We start from the raw sequence: 20,743 nt of genomic DNA on the forward strand, positions 1-20,743 counted from the left end.
TCCTCATACTCTTGTAAGTGAGAAAATAAACATTTTCTATATTTCTCTCATTCCTGAAGATTCTGATTGTAGAAGCTGGAAAGGGGTGATAAATTAGGGAGCTCCTAGAATATATATTTGGGCCTACTCTATGGAATTTATATATACTCTCCTATGAGAATCTTTTTCTTCATCACTCTAAGTCCTAACGTAGAATTAAGCCAACTGCATTTAACTTCCATTTCTCAGGCTTTTTTGTTAAGAGTTGTCTTGTCAGTGTCTATGATTAAGGGCATCAGTACTTTCAGCAGTCTTATCAGAGTCTTAACCCCAGGAACCTCTGTACCTTTGGAGGAGAGTTGCTACATACACCAAGAGAATGGGCAATCATACCACAGTGAGCACCTTCCTTCTGTGGGGATTTTCCAGTTTCTCAGACCTGCAGGATCTCCTCTTTGTGATGGTTTTCTTCTCCCATGTGACCATCCTAGCCGCAAACACATCCGTAATGCTGGCCGTCAAGCTCAGTCACAACCTTCACACTCCCATGCACTTTTTCCTCTGTGGCCTCTCCTTTTCAGAAACCTGTACCACTGTGGTAGTCATCCCTCGCATGTTGGTGGACTTGCTATCAGACAGTAAGTCCACTTCTATTCCTGAGTGTGCCACACAGATGTTTTTCTTCTTTGGCTTAGGAACCAACAACTGCTTCATCTTGGCCGCCATGTCCTATGACCGTTACACTGCTATTCACAACCCACTGCACTACTCCATCCTCATGACCCGGAAGATCTGCTTTCAGCTGATGATGGCTTCTTGCATCACTGGGGTTGTGGTGTCACTGTGCATCGTCCTCATAGTATTCAACTTGTCTTTCTGTGACTCCAGCATCATCCAGCATTTTTTTTGTGACATTACACCTGTAGTCTCCCTTGCCTGTGATTACACCATTTTTCAGAAAATGATTCTTCTTGCCTTCACTGCCTTTGTGTTGGTGGGCAGCTTTATTTTAATTATGATTTCCTATGTCTTCATTGGGTCCATAGTTATGAAGATGCCTTCAGCCAAGGGGAGGTATAAGGCCTTCTCAACTTGCTCCTCCCACCTCACTGTGGTGTGCACACACTATGGATTTGCTGGCTTTGTCTATTTGAGGCCCAAGAACAGTGACTCATTCCATGAAGATATGCTGATGGCTGTGACATATACAGTGCTGACACCTCTGCTTAATCCCATTGTTTACAGTCTAAGAAACAAAGAAATGCAAACAGCCCTAAAGAAAGTACTAGGCAACATATGTAGGTTTTCCCCTTAGGTAGTAAATAAAAGATCCCTCAACACTTCTAAAATTTTTATAGTGCAAGCTTTGATAAATAAAAGTAGAGAAAGTGAAGTTATTTTTGTTCAGTCGATAACTCCACGGACTGTGGCACACCAGGCTCCTCTGTCCTCACTGTCTCCCAGAGTTGGTTCAAATTCATGTCTATTGAGTCAGTGATGCTATCTAACCATTTCATCTTCTGCCGCCCTCTTCTCCTTTTGCCTTCACCTGGAGTACTTCCAATACAAATCATCACTTTGTTTTACAAAGCAATTAAAATGTGTTCTAATGACTAATATGTTCTGGTCTTACTCCTTTTCTGCCATAAAAACTAGATGTAGTTTTAAAATATTTTTAAACAAAATATTTAAAAATTTTATTACATACATACATATACACACATATATATGTGTGTGTGTGTGTGTGTGTGTGCGCGCGCGCGCTTAGTCGCTCAGTTGGTCTGACTCTTTACAACACCACGGACGGTAGCCCACCAGGCTCCTCTGTCCATGGGATTCTCCAGGCAAGAATAATGGAGTGGGCAGTCATTCCATTCTCCAAGGGATCTTCCAGGCCCAGGAGTCAAATCCAGATCTGCAATGCAGGTGGAGTCTTTATCTTCTGAGCCATCACGGAAGCCCAGGTATATGCATACACACAAGCGTATATGTATGTAGTAAGTGTATCAAAATGTTTTAGAATATTGTATTTTCTTTTTTTATTCAAGTATAGATGATTTGGGAATACTATATTTTCATAATTTTGGTTTCCTTTGGAGAAGGAAGAAAATTATATTAAAAAAGGATAAGAGAATGAAAGAGGGAGAAAGAGAGGAAAGAGAAAGATCAGTAATTTACATAATCAAAAAAGGAGAAAGCACACACACACAAATTTAGTGTTGAAATGAGTGAAAGACCACAATAGAGAGAAATTTTAAAAGGGAGAGGATATATGCATATGTAGGCTGATTCATTACCTGTACAGTAGAAACTAACACAGCCTTGTAAAACAACTATACTCCAATAAAAATTAAAAAAAATTGGAGTATAGTTGCTTCACAATGTTGTGTTAGTTTCTACTGTACAGCAGAGTAAAACAGCTATACATATACAAACATCTCCCTTTCTTTTGGATTTCTTTCCCATTTAGGTCTCCACAGAGCACTGAGTAGAGTAGGTTCTCATTAGTTAGCTATTTTCTATGTACCAGTGGTGTATATATGTCAGTCCCAATCTCCCAATTCACCCCATCGCCTTTTCCCCCTTGGTATCCATACATTTGTTCTCTCTGTCTGTCTCTCTATTTCTGTTTTGTAGATAAGATTGTCTATACCAATTTTTTTTTCAGATTCTACAAGTATGTGTTAATGCACTATATTTGTTTTTCTTTTTCTGACTTACTTCAACTCTGTATGACAGTCTCTAGGTCTATCCATGTCCTTACCAATGACCCAATTTTGTTCCGTTTTATAACTAATATTCTATTGACTATGTATACCACATCTTCTTTATTTATTCCTCTGCTGTATATTCAGATTGCTTCCATGTCCTGACTACTGTAAATCATGCTGTAATGAACATTGGGGTGCATGTGTCCGTTTGAATTATGGTTTTCTCTGGGTATATGCCCAGAGAAAATTAATTTTAAAAAACTAAAAAATACAAGGAAAAAAAGAGAAACTATTTGTTTAACTCTATTCAAAGAAATAAGGAAACTAGGTGGGAATGGATGAATTTCTGAAAAAATAAAGTGATGAAAGTTACTTCAAAACTAATAGGCACTTTTAGCATGTCAAATTCCAGGAATAAGACAGATACCTGTCAAAGAGCTACTCTTTTCAACCCCAAGGAAGGAGTATGCTAGATGATTTCATAATGGACTTCCACAAGTCCTCAAAAGGCAAATAACTGAAATGCTGAGTTAGAGCATAGACAAAGATAAAGAGCTTTGAATTTATGCAAACCACAGAAGTGGAAGGTGCTGTAAAGAACTGAATCTGAGGCCACTTGAACTAAGGGAGAGGCTGTAGGGAAGGCTGGACATCTGAGGCCATATTGTCTAATAGCACATCCATATGGTGAGTGACATTCCCGATGTTGTAGCTGGACTCAGGGACTGAGATGGGAGAAAGAATCAAGGGGCTGGTGGCAAAGTCCTTAATAAATGAGAAGAAACTGGATGGTTAGTAAAGGACTCTGAGGAAAAAGTGGTATATTGTTTCATTGCTGGATAGTATTGGTGTCGATAAGTGAAATATTATGTCATGAAGATTGTTGGTAAATGATTTAGCAATGTGGTGAGGGGCTAGGAGGATGTCAACCTTGTGTGCAGGTGTTTGTAGAATTGGGAAGTGAGCAACTTCTCTTCAGTAGAGCTGAGAAGGCCCCTCCTTGGATAGCTAGGTTTGGTTTAGATGGAAAGGTAGATCATGTACTTAGTGAGAAGCTGATAGGTGGAATAGAAAGAAGATTTCAGAATCAAAGTTAAACTTATAGGAGAAAGCTTAGCAAGGAAAGAGAATTTTGACGAGACAAAGCAGGGAGTTGTGTATGAGTGAGTACTGGTGAAAAGAGCTCCCAAATGGCTTGCAATTGGGATTCACATCACAGTTTCATTGATTGTAGGTAGTGTCAGAGACTATTGGGTCTGTGGTTCTCATTCTTTGCTCAACATTGAATTAAAGTTTGGCTAGAGTTCTCTGACCAGCCATTTCACAAACTGCATCATTCCATTTTCACAAATTTCCCTGCTAGTGTGAAAAATCTCTAACTCCTCATATAATTATCTAAACTTTTTATTTCATTATTTAAGTCCCCCAATTTTGACCAAATTGAGTTTATCTCTGGGGTGCAAGTTTGGTTTAACACATGAAAAATCAATGTAATATATCACAGAAACAGAATGAAAGCTAAAACCACATGATCAGGTCAATAGATATGGCATATTCACACAATGAAATGTTATTCAGTCATTAAAAAAAATAAGGAAATGTTGCTATTTGTGACAACATGGATGTATCTGGAGACAAAGGAAGTTAAATTCAAAGTAGTAGAGAATAGAATAGTAGTTACCAGTGCTGGGGAGGTAAGGGGAATGGGAAGATGTTGGTCAAAGGGTACAAAGTTACAGTCATGTAGGATGAATAAATTCTAGAGATTGAATGTAATATTATAACTATAGTTCATAACACTGTATTTTACAGTGGAAATTTTCTAAGCGTCAATTTAAGTTACTCCTTTCACACCTAAAAAAGATAAGATGTGAGGAGATGAATATGTTCAGTTCAGTTCAGTCACTCAATTGTGTCCAACTCTTTGCGACCTCATGGATCACAGCATGCCAGGCTTCCCTGTCCATCACCCACTCCCAGAGCTTACTCAAACTCATGTCCATTGAGTCGTTAGCTTGGTTGTATTTATCAATTCACGATGTATATGTATGTCAAAACATCAGGCTGAACACTTTAAACACGTAAAATTTTTATTTTAAAAGTCTTAAAATTGTTTTAGAGGTTAAAAAGAACATGGCAACTAGCACTTTATATCATATCATTTGAATGGAAACCATTGTGTTTTTAAGAAACATTTCTTTGATTGTTGTGAAAAATACATAACATGCTCAACTTTTGTTTCCTCAGTTCATAAGCTAGTGCTAGGAATAAAGGAGACACTAAATAAATAATTCATTGGTTAGAATTAATGTTTAACCAACAGATACTAGTTGAATGCTTGCTCTGTACCAGACACTGTAATTTGCGTTAAGGATAATTAGTTCAACCTCCCACATTACTACTTTTACCCACCCACCAAAGTTTCTGCAACTGCATTTCCAACCTTCAATGACCAGTTAACTCCTTTTTTCCTTCATGTCTCAGTTTAAATGTCATTTCCCCAGTAAAGCTTTTCTTGAGCCTCACAAATAAATGCATTTGCCAAATGATATTATGTGAAGTAGAGACAGAGCAAAAAGATACAACCTGGGGCTTTTGGTAGTGAGGTGGGGTATACATAGAACTTTGAGGTCAAAGATGCCTAAGACTTGTGAGGCCACGATACTGGTGAGGGAAAAGAAAAACAAAAACTATAGAGCAGTGAGCCTGAAATTCTATGTATAATTTCTCATTATGGAATTTGACTACTTCCAAGTTGTACATGGGTTTGTGAGATATCAAGCACCAAGTGTAAATCAGCTTATGAGAGCTTGAAGATCTTAGCAGAGATTTGGGCATTTTGCAGCATTGGTTTCATAGAGTTTGGTATATACGCTGTTTAAGGTAGAGGGGACCCACAGCACCATATACTTTTGGGAGTCCTGAAATACTACACCTTAGGAGTAATTGCTACATCCTAGGAACAAGGTCAAGCCAGAAATAGATCATCCCCAGCAAAGCACAACACCCAACCTACACTGGAAACACCACCACTTTCTATTAGGATTCACCTTTAGGAATCATACTGTACCTGGAGACATCAGTCCTTTTTTTATTTGAATGACCCCTTTGGGCACTATGTTTTCATTTCCTCAGAGAGATCAAGCTAGTGCTTTATTTTCCTGCCAGAATAAAATTGAATACGTTATGGAAGAAGATTAGCTCATCTAGAACCTCTAAAATGTTTTTTTAAAAAAACATATCTATTCTTAATTGAAGGATAATTGCTTTACAATATTGTGTTGGTTTTTGCAAAACATCAGCGTGAATCAGCCATCGGTATACCTATGTTCTCTCCCTTTTGAACCTACCCTCCATCTCCCTCCCCATCCTAACCCTCGAGGTTGTTACAGAGCCCCAGTTTGAGTTCTCTGAGACATACAGCAAATTCCCATTGGCTATCTGTTTTTATGTATGGTTATGAATACGTTTACATGTTACTCTCACCAAACATCCCACCCTCTCCTTCCTCTCTCCTCCACCATGTCCATAAACCTGTTCTCTATGTCTGTGTGTCCATTATTGCCCTGCAAGTAGGTTCATCAGTAGCATCTTTCTAGATAAGTCATAGAGGATCTTGTGATGGTTTATGTCATGGGCTGTTCTGCCTATGTTTTTCTCTAAGAGTTTTATCATCTCTGATCTCAAATTTAGATCTTTAATCCATTTAGAGTTTATCTTTGTGTATGGTGTTAAGTAGAAATGGAGTTCTTAGAACTGGAGTTCCTTAGAAGAAATAGAGTAGCCATTGTAGTCAACAAAAGAGACCGAAATGCAGTACTTGGATGCAATCCCCAAAATGACAGAATGATCTCTGTTCATTACCAGTGCAAACAATTCAACATCATGGTAATCCAAGTCTATGCCCCAACCAGTAATGCTGAAGGAGCTGAGGTTGAATGGTTCTATGAAGACGTACAAGACCTTTTAGAACTAACACCCCCAAAAGATGTCCTTTTCATTATAGGGAACTGGAATGCAAAAGTAGGAAGTCAAGAAACACCTAGAGTAACAGGCCAGTTTGGCCTTGGCATAGAGAATGAAGCACGGCAAAGGCTAATAGGGTTTTGCCAAGAGAATGCACTGGTCATAGTAAACACCCTGTCCCAACAACACAAGAGAAGACTCTACACATGGACATCACCAGATGGTCAACACCAAAATCAGATTGATTATATTCTTTGCAGCCAAAGATGGAGAAGCTCTATACAGTCAGCAAAAACAAGACCGAGAGCTGACTATGGCTCAGATCATGAACTCCTTATTGCCAAATTCAGACTTAAATTGAAGAAAGTGGGGAAAACCACTAGACCATTCAGGTATGACCTAAATCAAATCCCTTATGGTTATACAGTGGAAGTGAGACATAGATTTAAGAGACTAGATCTGATAGAGTGCCTGATGAAATATGGATGCAGGTTTGTGACATTGTACAGGAGACAGGGATCAAGACAATCCGCAAGAAAAAGAAATGCAAAAAAGCAAAATGGCTGTCTGAGGAGGCCTTACATATAGCTGTGAAAAGAAGAGAAGCAAAATGCAAAGGAGAAAAAGAAAGATACAGCCATTTGAATGCAGAGTTCCAAAGAATAGCAAGGAGAGATAAGAAAGCCTTCCTCAGTGATCAGTGCAAAAAATAGAGGAAAACAATAGAATTGGAAAGACTAGACATCTCTTCAAGAAAATTAGAGATACCAAGGGAACATTTCATGCAAAGATGGGCTCAATAAAGGACAGAAATAATATGGACCGAACAGAAGCAGAAGCTATTAAGAAGAGGTGGCAAGAATACACAAAAGAACTATACAAAAAAGATCTTCATGACCCAGATAATCACACTGGTGTGATTACTCACCTAGAGCCAGACATCCTGGAATACGAGGTCAAGTGAGCCTTAAGAAGCATCACTACAAACAAAGCTGGCAGAGGTGATCGAATTCCAGTTGAGCTATTTGAAATCCTAAAAGATGATTCCGTGAAAGTGCTGCACTCAGTATGCAAGCAAATTTGGAAAACTCAACCGTGGCCAGAAGAACTGGAAAAGGTCAGTTTTCACTCCAATCCCAAAGAAAGGCAATTCCAAAGAATGTTCAAACTACCACACAATTGCACTCATCTCACACACTACTAAAGTAATGCTCAATATTCTCCAAGCCAGGGTTCAACAGTATGTGAACTATGAACTTCCAGATGTTCAAGCTGGATTTAGAAAAGGCAGAGGAACCAGAGATCAAATTGCCAACATCCGTTGGATCATCGAAAAAGCAAGAGTTCCAGAAAAACATCTATTTCTGCATTATTGACTATGCTAAAGCCTTTGACTGTGTGGATCACAACAGACTCTGGAAAATTCTTGAAGAGACGGGAATACCAGACCACCTTGAGAAATGGCTCCTGAGAAATCTGTGTGCAGGTCAGGAAGCAACAATTAGAACTGGACATGGACCAGTAGACTGGTTCCAAATCGGGAAAGGAGTATGTCAAGGCAATGGCACCCCACTCCAGTACTCTTGCCTGGAAAATCCCATGGACGGAGGAGCCTGGTGGGCTGCAGTCCATGGGGTCGCTAAGAGTCGGACACGACTGAGCGACTTCACTTTCACTTTTCATTTTCATGCATTGGAGGAGGAAATGGCATCCCACTCCAGTATTCTTGCCTCAAGAATCCCAGGGACGGGGGAGCCTGGTGGGCTGCCGTCTATGGGGTCTCACAGAGTCGGACATGACTGAAGCGACTTAGCAGCAGCAGCAGCAGCAGCAAGGCTGTATATTGTCACCCTGCTTATTTAACTTCTATGCATAGTACACCATGAGAAACACTGGGCTGGATGAAGCACAAGCTGGAATCAAGATTGCCGGGAAAAATATCAATAACCTCAGTTATGCAGATGACACCACCCTTATGACAGAAAGTGAAGAACTAAAGAGTCTCTTGATGAAAGTGAAAGAGCAGAGTGAAAAAGTTGGCTTAAAACTCAACATTAAGAAAACTAAGATCATGGCATCTGGTCCTATCACTTTATGGCAAATAGATGGGGAAACAGTGGAAACAGTGTTTTTATTTTATTGTATTTTATTTTTGGGTGGCTCCAAAATCACTGCAGATGGTGAGTGCAGCCATGAAATTAAAAGACGCTTGCTCCTTGGAAGAAAAGCTATGACAAACCTAGACAGGGTATTAAAAAGCAGAGACATTACTTTGCCAACAAAGGTCCATCTAGTCAAAGCTATGGTTTTTCCAGTAGTCATGTATGGATGTGAGAGTTGGACTATAAAGAAAGCTGTGCACTGAAGAACTGATGATTTTGAGCTGTGGTGTTGTAGAAGACTCTTGAGAGTCCCTTGGACTGCAAGAAGATCCAACCAGTCCATTCTGAAGGATATCAGCTCTGGGTGTTCTTTGGAAGGAATGATGCTGAAGCTGAAACTCCAGTACTTTGGCCACCTCATGCAAAGAGTTGACTCTTTGGAAAAGACTCTGATGCTGGGAAAGATTGAAGGCAGGAGGAGAAGGGGACAACAGAGGATGAGATGGTTGAATGATATCACCAACTTGATGGGCATGAGTTTGAGTAAACTCTGGAAGTTGGTGATAGACAGGGAAGCATGGCATGTTGCAGTCCATGGGGTGACAAAGAGTCGGACATGACTGAGCAACTGAATTGAACTGACCTAGAATTCTACCTAAAATAGAAATCTCTCTCAAAAATGAGGGTTCAATAAAGATCATTTTATAATTTTTAAAAATCTACTAAAACTCATCACCAGCAAACTTGCCTTAAAAGAGAAAAAATGGTTTTTTAAAAGCAGTAGTAAAACTAATGTAAGGTTTAAAGAAAGGAGTGAAGGACACCAAAAGAATAAATATATAGGAACCTAGAGGAGGTACCGGAAAAGGCAATGGCACCCCACTCCAGTACTTTTGCCTAGAAAATCCCATGGGCGGAGGAGCCTGGTAGGCTGCAGTCCATGGGGTCGCTAGAGTTGGACACAAATGAGCGACTTCACTTTCACTTTTCACTTTCATGCATTGGAGGAGGAAATGGCAACCCACTCCAGTGTTCTTGCCTGGAGAGTCCCAGGGATGGGGGAGCCTGGTGGGCTGCCATCTATGGGGTCGCACAGAGTTGGACACAACTGAAGCGACTTAGCAGCAGCAGCAGCAGACGAGGTACCCTAGATGAGGGAATAGCTTTGAGAAATAATTAAGAAACTCAATTGACCTACATGGGTAGGTAGATAATGATACTGTCTTTCCACTTCTATGGCTTCAGATTAAAACAGAAAAAAGAAAGAATATCCTCTTATAGAACACCAAATAGCAACTTTATTGAGGTATAATTTACATATGCACAATTTAGGTATACAGGTTGATGACTTTTGGCAAATGTATACACTTTTGAAACCACCAACTGAGTCACAATATACAATGATTTCCTCACCCCTAAGGAATTATCTCTTGGCCCTTTGCTTCCAGTCTTCTCCAACACTCCACTACAGATAAGTGTTTTGTGGAATCTCAGAAATGTCAGTAATTTCATAAATTCTAATCCACATCAGATGAACATCTTCCTGAAATTTATATAGACTGTATTTAAATATCAGAACAATTCAGGATCTTTTACAGTTTCCCCAAGTTCAAATCCTGCCTTTTATTAATATGTAACAATCTACAACCCATAATAAGTAGGAAACTTCCCCAAAAAAATTATGCAGAGGATTTTTTTTATTGTTCCTGCAGGGGTGTCCTTGACCCTTAGTTTTGGGCACACTGTTTAGGAAAGACACTTTTTACCATTCCTGATATATTTTCCCCAACTTTTGGAGAGGCATCACTAGCATAACACTCCTGACATCTAAGCCTTTGCTTCTTCTTCCTCTAGGAATAAATTAGCTGATGGTAGGTTTTGAACAGAAAACTAGATATGCGATTGTATTCATTTGTAAGGGCAGTGGTACCAAAATACAATAAATGAGCTATCTTAAGCAACAAAATCAAGATTTAATTCTTAACAGAATTAGGACTCGTTGGCAAAGACCAGGATTCTGGGAAAGACTGAAGGCAGGAGAAGGGAACAATAGAGGATGAGATGGTTGGATGGCATCACCAACTCGATGGACATGAGTTTGAGCAAGCTCCGGGAGTTGGTGATGGACAGGGAGGCCTGGCGTTGCAGTCCATGAGGTTGCAAAGAGTCGGCCATGACTGAGTGACTGAACTGACCAAGCAACAGAAACATATTGTCTCACAATTCTGGAAGCTATAAGTCCAAGATGACTGTGACAGGAGAGTTGGTTTCTTCCAAGTGCTGGGAGATCTGCTCTGGGCTTCATGCTTAGCTTCTGGTCGTTTGCTGGCAATCTCTGAAGTTTCTTAACTTGTAGAAGCATACCCATATTTCTGCCTTTATCTCCACATGATGTTCTTTCTGTCTGTTATCTGTGTCCAAATTGTTCTTTTTAAAAGAAGGATAACAGTCATATTGGATTAGAGGCCCAGCCTGCTCCAATATGACTTCATCTTAATTACATCTGAAAGAACCTTGTTCCCACTCAAGGTTATATTCTGAGGTACTGGTGGCTAGAATTCAACATATGAATTTTGGAGGGACACAGTTCAACCCATAACCATCTCAGCACTCCTTCTTCACCCTTTCTCTTGCGACTGAGCCTGGCTTCAGTGTTCTTGACTGCTCTTGGTCATGCCATAGCTGATGGGTAAAGGCCTAAACTCATTGGGGAGGTCTGTTTCCATTACTGCCAGTGACAGAGAAGGAAAGAGACTCAAATTCTGGGATTCAGGACACAAAAATATATGTGTTCATACATATGTACCCCATTCTCTAATATAACTCTTTGATTCATACAGGTAATATTTTGCTCTCCCATGTATCTTCTCTTTTTGTCATTTCCTTAGCTGATTTATAATTTAGGAGGAGAAGATGTGTATCAACGTATATCCTCTCCAATAAAGACTGTAGCAGTGCCACACCTCACTCCCTACATCTGGATGACTGCAGTGTTTGAATTCCCTTAGAGTGGAAAAATGAAGGAAGCAATCTCTGCATGGATTTATCATAATCTACCAGGGAGTGTTTAAGGGTCTACCCAAAGAAACTTAGATAGGAAGAGGTCAATGTGTGATGCGTAGAAGGAAAGGGATGGAGGGGGGAGCTGACCATTTTGATGGGTGTGCAGTGAGGATCACCCCAAATTTGTTGGAGTACTAAACTTCAGAAAGATTTATCATTATCATTTATTGAAGAAGGAACATAGGAGAAGAAACAGTTTTGCAAAGAGGTCAGTGAGGGAATACTGAGTTTGAGAGTCTTGGAGAATAGGCCAGTGAAGAAGTTCATTGATCCTCCAAGGAAGGTTGTATTCGGAGATAGGGACACTGCCACACAGAATTTGTCTGACATTATTAATATGCTATAAATAAAATACATTAGCTAAAATCTTAATCATAACCATCGTGAAGGTATATAGGAGGAAGGGAATTGGTTCAGAGGCAGCTACCATAACCAAACTAGATGATAAGCACTTTGGAAAAAGGCAATGGAAGTAGCGACAGAGGACAACTCCTTAAGTAATGGTACAAAGTAGGTGGCGGATATTCTTTGCCTAAACCATGATTTCATATCTCCTATCTCTCAACTGTTGTTAAAGTCCCAACAACCCAGTCTCCCACTCCAGGGAAATGTCAGTGTCCAAAATCTCATTCTAGTAGCCATCTGCTAAGACGGGCTGTGAGAGGAGTCAGCTGAAATTTATAGAGTTTCTTCTGTGCTGTCTGGGCTGGATTTCTTAATTGTCAAACAGAGGATTCATGATCTTTTCTCTGGCTCAAGTAAAGTAAAAATAAACAAAAGCTTTTCTGAGACACTAACAATGTTTCCAAAATTTGAATTATTCCTTTACCAAGGCAGGGAAGTAGTACCTTTAAGGGTGTACCCTGAACTGCTGACTTGTCAATATTATTGTCTATTACATGCTGTTGATGAGAAGTTTCTTTTCCAAATGATATTTTACAAGATGGTATACAATTAAATTTGATCATTGAGGCCTCTCTAGATTTAAATAGGATTCTATAATTGGCAAGGGGGATTTTAAATAGAAATTATTTTTCAAAGGTGTTCTCAGCTTGAAGAATCCATATTTAGTTTTAACCAAGCAAACACAAATAGCTGTGAAAAGAAGAGAAGTGAAAGGCAAAGGAGAAAAGGAAAGATATAAACATCTGAATGCAGAGTTCCAAAGAATAGCAGGAGAGATAAGAAAGCCTTCTACAGCGATCATTGCAAAGAAATAGAGGAAAACAACAGAATGGGAAAGACTAGAGGTCTCTTAAAGAAAATTAGAGATACCAAGGGAACATTTCATGCAAAGATGGGCTCGATAAAGGACAGAAATGGTATGGACCTAACAGAAGCAGAAGATATTAAGAAGAGGTGGCAAGAATACACAGAGGAACTGTACAAAATAGATCTTCACGACCCAGATAATCATGATGGTGTGATCACTGACCTAGAGCCAGACATCCTGGAATGTGAAGTCAAGTGGGCCTTAGAAAGTATCACTACGAACAAAGCTAGTGGAGGTGATGGAATTCCAGTGGAGCTATTTCAAATCCTAAAAGATGATGCTGTGAAAGTGCTGCACTCAATATGCCAGCAAATTTGGAAAACTCAGCAGTGGCCACAGGACTGGAAAAGGTCAGTTTTCATTCCAACCCCAAAGAAAGGCAATGCCAAAGAATGCTCAAACTACCACACAATTGCACTCATCTCACATGCTAGTAAAGTAATGCTCAAAATTTTCCAATAGGTGAACCGTGAACTTCTAGATGTTCAAACTGGTTTTAGAAAAGGCAGAGGAACCAGAGATCAAATTGCCAACATCTGCTGGATCATGGAAAAAGCAAGAGAGTTCCAGAGAAACATCTATTTCTGCTTTATGGACTATGCCAAAGCCTTTGACTGTGTGGATCACAATAAACTGTGGGAAATTCTGAAAGAGATGGGAATACCAGACCACCTGACCTGCCTCTTGAGAAATCTGTATGCAGGTCAGGAAGCAACAGTTAGAACTGGACATGGAACAACAGACTGGTTCCAAATAGGAAAAGGAGTACGTCAAGGCTGTATATTGTCACCCTGCTTATTTAACTTCTATGCAGAGTACATCATGAGAAATGCTGGGCTGGAAGAAGCACAAGCTGGAATCAGGATTGCTGGGAGAAATATCAATAACCTCAGATATGCAGATGACACCACCCTTATGGCAGAAAGTGAAGAGGAACTAAAAAGCCTCTTGATGAAAGTGAAAGAGGAGAGTGAAAAAGTTGGCTTAAAGCTCCACATTCAGAAAACTAAGACCATGGCATCTGGTCCCATCAGATCAGATCAGATCAGTCGCTCAGTCGTGTCCGACTCTTTGCAACCCCATGAATCGCTGCACGCCAGGCCTCCCTGTCCATCACCAACTCCCAGAGTTCACTCAGACTCACGTCCATCGAGTCAGTGATGCCATCCAGCCATCTCATCCTCTGTCGTCCCCTTCTCCTCCTGCCCCCAATCCCTCCCAGCATCAGAGTCTTTTCCAATGAATCAACCCTTCACATGAGGTGGCCAAAGAATTGGAGTTTCAGCTTTAGCATCATTCCTTCCAAAGAAATCCCAGGGCTGATCTCCTTCAGAATGGACTGGTTGGATCTCCTTGCAGTCCAAGGGACTCTCAAGAGTCTTCTCCAATACCACAGTTCAAAAGCATCAATTCTTTGGTGCTCAGCTTTCTTCACAGTCCAACTCTCACATCCATACATGACCGCAGGAAAAACCATAGCCTTGACTAGACAAACCTTTGTTGGCAAAGTAATGTCTCTGCTTTTGAATATGCTATCTAGGTTGGTCATAACTTTCCTTCCAAGGAGTAAGCGTCTTTTAATTTCATGGATGCAGTCACCATCTGTAGTGATTTTGGAGCCCAGAAAAGTAAAGTCTGACACTGTTTCCACTATTTCCCCATCTGTTTCCCATGAAGTGGTGGGACCAGATGCCATGATCTTCGTTTTCTGAATGTTGAGCTTTAAGCCCACTTTTTCACTCTGCACTTTCACTTTCATCAGGAGGCTTTTTAGTTCCTCTTCACTTTCTGCCATAAGGGTGGTGTCATCTGCATATCTGAGGTTTTTGAGATTTCTCCTGGCAATCTTGATTCCAGCTTGTGTTTCTTCCAGTCCAGCATTTCTCATGATGTACTCTGCACATAAGTTAAATAAACAGGGTGACAATATACAGCCTTGACGAACTCCTTTTTCTCTTTGGAACCAGTCTGCTGTTCCATGTCCAGTTCTAACTGTTGCTTCCTGACCTGCATACAAATTTCTCAGGAGGCAGGTCAGGTGGTCTGGTATTCCCATCTCTTTCAGAATTTTCCACAGTTTATTGCCATCCACACAGTCAAAGGCTTTGGCATAGTCAATAAAGCAGAAATAGATGTTTTTCTGGAACTCTCTTGTTTTTTCTATGATCCAGCAGATGTTGGCAATTTGATCTCTGGTTCCTCTGCCTTTTCTAAAACCAGCTTGAACATCAGGAAGTTCACAGTTCACATATTGCTGAAGCCTGGCTTGGAGAATTTTGAGCATTACTTTACTAGCATGTGAGATGAGTGCAATTGTGCAGTAGTTTGAGCATTCTTTGGCATTGCCTTTCTTTGGGATTGGAATGAAAACTGACCTTTTCCGGTCCTGTGGCCACTGCTGAGTTTTCCAAATTTGCTGGTCTCATCACTTCATGGTAAATAGATGGGGAAAGAGTGGAAACAGTGTCACACTTTATTTTTGGGGGCTCCAAAATCACTGCAGATGGTGATTGCAGCTATGAAATTAAAAGATGCTTACTCCTTGGAAAGAAAGTTATGACCAACCTAGATAGCATATTCAAAAGCAGAGACATTACTTTGCCAACTAAGGTCCATCTAATCAAGGCTACGTTTTTTCCAGTGGTCATGTATAGATGCGAGAGTTGGCCTGTGAAGAAAGCTGAGCACAGAAGAATTGATGCTTTTAAACTGTGGTGTTGGAGAAGACTCTTGAGAGTCCCTTGGACTGCAAGGACATCCAACCAGTCCATTCTAAAGGAGATCAGCCCTGGGTGTTCTTTGGAAGGAATAATGCTAACGCTGAAACTCCAGTACTTTGGCCACCTCATGCAAAGAGTTGACTCATTGGAAAAGACTCTGATGCTGGGAGGGATTGGGGGCAGGAGGAAAAGGAACAACAGAGGATGAGATGGCTGGATGGCATCACCGACTCGATGGACATGAGTTTGAGTGAACTCCAGGAGTTGGTGATGGACAGGGAGGCCTGGCATGCTGCAATTCATGGGTCACAAAGAGTTGGACATGACTGAGCGACTGAACTGAACTGGAGCAAACACACATTTTAGTGATACACTTAACTTTATACATGGTCTTTTATATTTACAGAAGCTTATCACAGTTAAAGCAATAAAGTTAGTGATGTATGTATGTGTATGTATGTTAGCCACTCAGTCATGATAAGTATCAATAAAAATATCCAGCAAAAATATCCCCCAAATGAATAGTTTGTGATGTATAGATTTATGTCTGATTTAATTCAGAAAAACCAGTGTACTCTGGCCACTAGTTTTCTCATAGCCTCTTTCACCTCCTTGTTCCTCAGACTGTAGATGAGTGGGTTCAACATGGGGACCACCACCGTGTAGATTACAGATGCCACTTTGACCTGATCAGCTGAATAGTTCGATTTGGGCATCACATAAACAAATAAAACTGTCCCATAAAACAAAGTGACTGCAGTGAGGTGGGAGGTGCAGGTTGAGAAGGCCTTCTTCCTCCCCTCAGTGGAGCGCATCTTCAGGATTGAGTGGAGGATGTAGCTGTAGGACACAATTATGGTAAACAGTGTGCTTATGAGGACTGATGCTGAGGAGATGGCTGGAGATATCTCAGCAATATAAACATGGCCACAAGAAAGCTTCAAGAGTGGGAAGAGGTCACAGAAAAAATGATTGATTTTATTTGGTCCACAGAAGGAGAGATTCATCAAACAGCCAGTAAATGATGAAGCATTCATACAACCACCCAAGTAGGAGGCCCCCAACAGGAAGAAGCAGACCACTGGGGACATCTGGGTGGAGTAGAGCAAGGGAGAACAAATGGCCACGTAGCGATCATAGGCCATGGTGGCCAGCAGGAAGCACTCCGTAGTCCCAAAGGCAACATCAGAGGCAAGCTGGACTATACAACCAGTGATTGGGATGGCAGTTCTCTCTTTTAAGAAACTCATCAGCATAATTGGTGTAACTGATGTGGAATACCCAATGTCCACAAAGGCCAAATGGCTAAGGAAAAGGTACATAGGCGTGTGAAGCTGTGGGCTACTTCGGATTAAGGTGATTATGCTGATGTTTCCCACTATGGTAACTACGTAAACTCCTAGAAAAGTCACAAAGAAGATGGCACATAGTGTCACATTATCCGTTAATCCCAAAATAATGAACTCTGTCACTCTTGTGTGGTTTGCAGCCTCCATCTGTTCATTTAACAGTGCCTATTGAAATCAGAACCACAGGAGATTAAATTGACTGGAATGACCCTACAATTTATATGCATACCTAAGCATAACCTAAATATAATCTTATACATATTTCAAATGGTAAATTTGCCTTATTTACAGAGTACTTTGTGCACATAAGCTTTCTTTTCAGTTTCCATGCAAATATTAAAATTGAAGCCTCAGTTACCTTAGGAGTCAGCTGTTTTATTCCTATGTGTATACCATGGAATAAGTCTTACCTGTGTGCAAGGGAGATATGCAAGGAATGCTTATAGCAATATTGATTGCAATAACATGAACTGTAAATAACATGAATGTTTATAGAAAGAGCAGCTCTTGATATTTCAGCCCCATCCCAAGTATACCTCTAGTCAGTAATCTCTGTCTTACTAAATGCTGTCTCTGTTTAACCACTGATCAGCCCAAAAAATATGATGTTAACTTTGACATCTCTTTCTTACTTGATCTTTTTCCTGGAATAAAAAAAATTTGATAGCAAGGGCTAAAAGGTGTCCATGTTCAAGATGAAAAATGGAAGTAGAACTTTTACTGTTGTGAGCAAAACTGCCTGGATGTTTTGCAGAATCATCCAGGACTTCACTTCTATACCATACCTTTTCATACTTATGGGATTGTATGAAGCAATACGAAGAGTCTAGATACTTTTATCTAGACTTTTTTATGGGCAAGGATTAAATGCAAGAAAACTGAAAGATTTGGGAACTTGGATTAATTATGTTTTGGTTTCTTCAGTTCTATTAAGCAACTACAGAGAAATAATCAGGGGCATATGATGAGGATAAGAGGAAAGGGTAGTTATAGAAGTTGAGACAAAGTGAAGAAAGCTAGGAAACTGGACTGAAAGATTAGCACTTCAGAATACTGGTCCCTTACTTCAAAATAGATCACACAGATCAAGGGCAGGTGAGAATGTATTAATTACCTTCAGACATTTCCATGATTCCTCTAATTTAATGATCAACATACTCTTATTAATAATTTGTTTTTTAAAGAACCTCTATCTCAAGGATTAAGAAAACATATAAGCTATGATAAACCTAGACAGTGTATTAAAAAGCAGAGACATAAATTTACTGACAAAGGTCCATATAGTCAAAGCTATGATTTTTCCAGTAGTAATCTATGGATGTGAGAGTTGGACCATAAAGAAGGCTGAAAGCCAAAGAACTGATGCTTTTGAACTGTGGTACCAGAGAAGACTGAGAGTCCCTTGGACTGAAAGGAGATCAAACCCATCAATCCTAAAGGAAATCAACCCTGAATATTCATTGAAAGGACTGATGCTGAAGCTCCAGCTTCAATATTTTGCTCACCTAATGTAAAGAGCTGACTCATTGGAAAAGACCATGATGCTGGGAAAGATTGAAGGCAGGAGGAGAAGGGGGTGACAGAGGATGAGATGGTTGGATGGAATCACTAACTTAATGGACATGAGTTTGAGCAAATTCTGGGAGATAGTGAAGGACAGGGAAACTTGGCGTGCTGTGGTCCATAGGGTCACAGAGTCAGACAACTTAACAACTGAACAAAAACAAAAAAACGTATATACATACAATCAGCAACCACAAACATTTTACTCAGTGTTATATGTGAATCATGACAATGGCATGCTATAGTATGAGTAGTACCAAGATTACGTACACGTGAAGTGTTGATTGCTTAGTTGCGTCTGACTCTTTGCGACTGCATGAACTGTAGCCCGCCAGGCTCCTCTGTCCATGAAATTCTCTAGACAAGAATACTGGAGTGGGTACCCATTCCCTTCTCCAGGGGATCTTCCCAATCCAGGAGTCAAATCTGGGTCTTCCACATTGCAGGCAGATTCTCGACTGTCTGAACCACCAGGGAAGGATTATGTAAATGAATGATCAAATTCTGGCCATTTAAACTAGACAAAGACCCAAACCTGAAGTGAATTGTATATGTTTAAAGAAAATAGATGTATGAAAGACACAAACGTTTTGAAAGTTAGATATGAGTGCCAGTGTGGAAGGCAAAGGGTCATGCAGAATACCATGGACTTTGGAGCCATGCAGACCTAGGATTCGTTTCTAGCTCCGCCTCTATCTATTAAATCATAGGCAAGTTGTAAGAAATGTTTGCTCTTCTGTTTCCTTACCTGTGAAGATGAGAAAATAATACATACCTCATGAGATTCTTAGGTTAAACCACATGATATTGGTGATTACGCATAGCACTGTTTATACAACAAATAAATGCTCAATTACTAATAATTGACCTGAAATAAATAACTTGTAATTTCTGATACGTAGAAGAGAATCAACTATTTCTGTGTTCTTAAAAAAGAACAAGTATGCACTAGTGATATATCCACTGCAACACTAGCGATAGTCTTCATGGATTTGTTGCTGTACAGCAAGGCATATTTAAGTGAGGTTGGTGTCATTTGGGATAAGGCCCAAATCACCTATGTCACTTGTAATTACTAATTAATTACTTCACTTGTTTTGGAAATCTACTTTGAGAATCCATTGGGACAGAGAAATTATAGGTATATATCTACTGGGACAGAGAAATATTGTGTAAACATAATTATGTAAAAATGTATGAATAAAATATTTTCTCAATACCTTCAAGTTCTATTTATTTTTTGGTTAAATGGAAGAAATGAAAATTTTTATTTCATTAAATTGAAAAACATAACATTTTACTATCCTTAAAATTGATTATTGGATCAATATGACTAATACGGTTGTGACAATTTGTGGTTCTGAAATGCGGCTATATTCAGTGGTCCAGATTTTCATACCACCTGTATTTAGAGATAATTTGGGTTTGTTACTACAATTTAGTTTACAAACATACATCTAATGGAATTGGAGTATTGTTATCAACATAGAAATTGACACACATTTTTTAAAATCATGTGAGTTTTCCACATGTATTATAGGTTTATACTAGGGCACTTGAGATACACACCAGGCTTGTTGGCAGTAGACACTGCTGCTGCTGCTAAGTCGCTTCAGTCGTGTCTGACTCTGTGCACCCCTATGGACAGCAGCCCTCCAGGGTCCTCTGTCCACAGGATTCTCCAGGAAAGAATACTGGAGTGGGTTGCCATTTCCTTCTCCTGGCAGTAGACATTGCTCACATGCAAAGTCTTCTCTCTCCCCATTGACCTACCAACACGTGTGCTTTCTAATAGAAAATGAAGTTCACACTAACATTTTTCTTATCATTCTGCCACATTTTCTTATCACAGCTGCCATACTGACTAGCAGGTTGTCCAGGATACATGGCCACAGTTGATTCTGGCTGTGTTCTTAGATCATGGCCATATAGCTGAACATTCTCTAGCTTGAAGATCAGGTTCCTTTGATTTGGGGCTTGAAGAAACTTATAGATCAATAACCTTCAGAACAAAGGT

The 20,743-nt window shown here is 39.9% G+C and overlaps 2 protein-coding genes across 2 annotated transcripts; one reads left to right on the forward strand and one right to left on the reverse strand.

Moving 5' to 3' along the window:
- Window positions 1-487: 487 nt before the first annotated feature.
- LOC133260947 (olfactory receptor 10J4-like) lies at window positions 488-1,294 on the forward strand. The gene has a single exon (XM_061439573.1). The coding sequence runs from the start codon at window positions 488-490 to the stop codon at window positions 1,292-1,294; it is 807 nt and encodes a 268-aa protein (XP_061295557.1).
- Window positions 1,295-16,212: 14,918 nt separating this feature from the next.
- On the reverse strand, window positions 16,213-17,310 carry LOC133261208 (olfactory receptor 5P4). Its single transcript, XM_061439724.1, has one exon. It carries the CDS (start codon window positions 17,308-17,310, stop codon window positions 16,372-16,374), a length of 939 nt encoding a protein of 312 aa, XP_061295708.1. The 3' UTR covers window positions 16,213-16,371.
- Between the last annotated feature and the right edge of the window lie 3,433 nt (window positions 17,311-20,743).

This window comes from Bos javanicus, chromosome 15 (assembly GCF_032452875.1).
Source record: "Bos javanicus breed banteng chromosome 15, ARS-OSU_banteng_1.0, whole genome shotgun sequence".
Taxonomy (NCBI): domain Eukaryota; kingdom Metazoa; phylum Chordata; class Mammalia; order Artiodactyla; family Bovidae; genus Bos; species Bos javanicus.

Bases quoted from the DNA above. Each gene is read 5' to 3' on its own strand.
- LOC133260947 (XM_061439573.1), top strand. From the start codon at position 488: ATGCTGGCCGTCAAGCTCAGTCACAACCTTCACACTCCCATGCACTTT.
- LOC133261208 (XM_061439724.1), bottom strand. From the start codon at position 17,310: ATGGAGGCTGCAAACCACACAAGAGTGACAGAGTTCATTATTTTGGGA.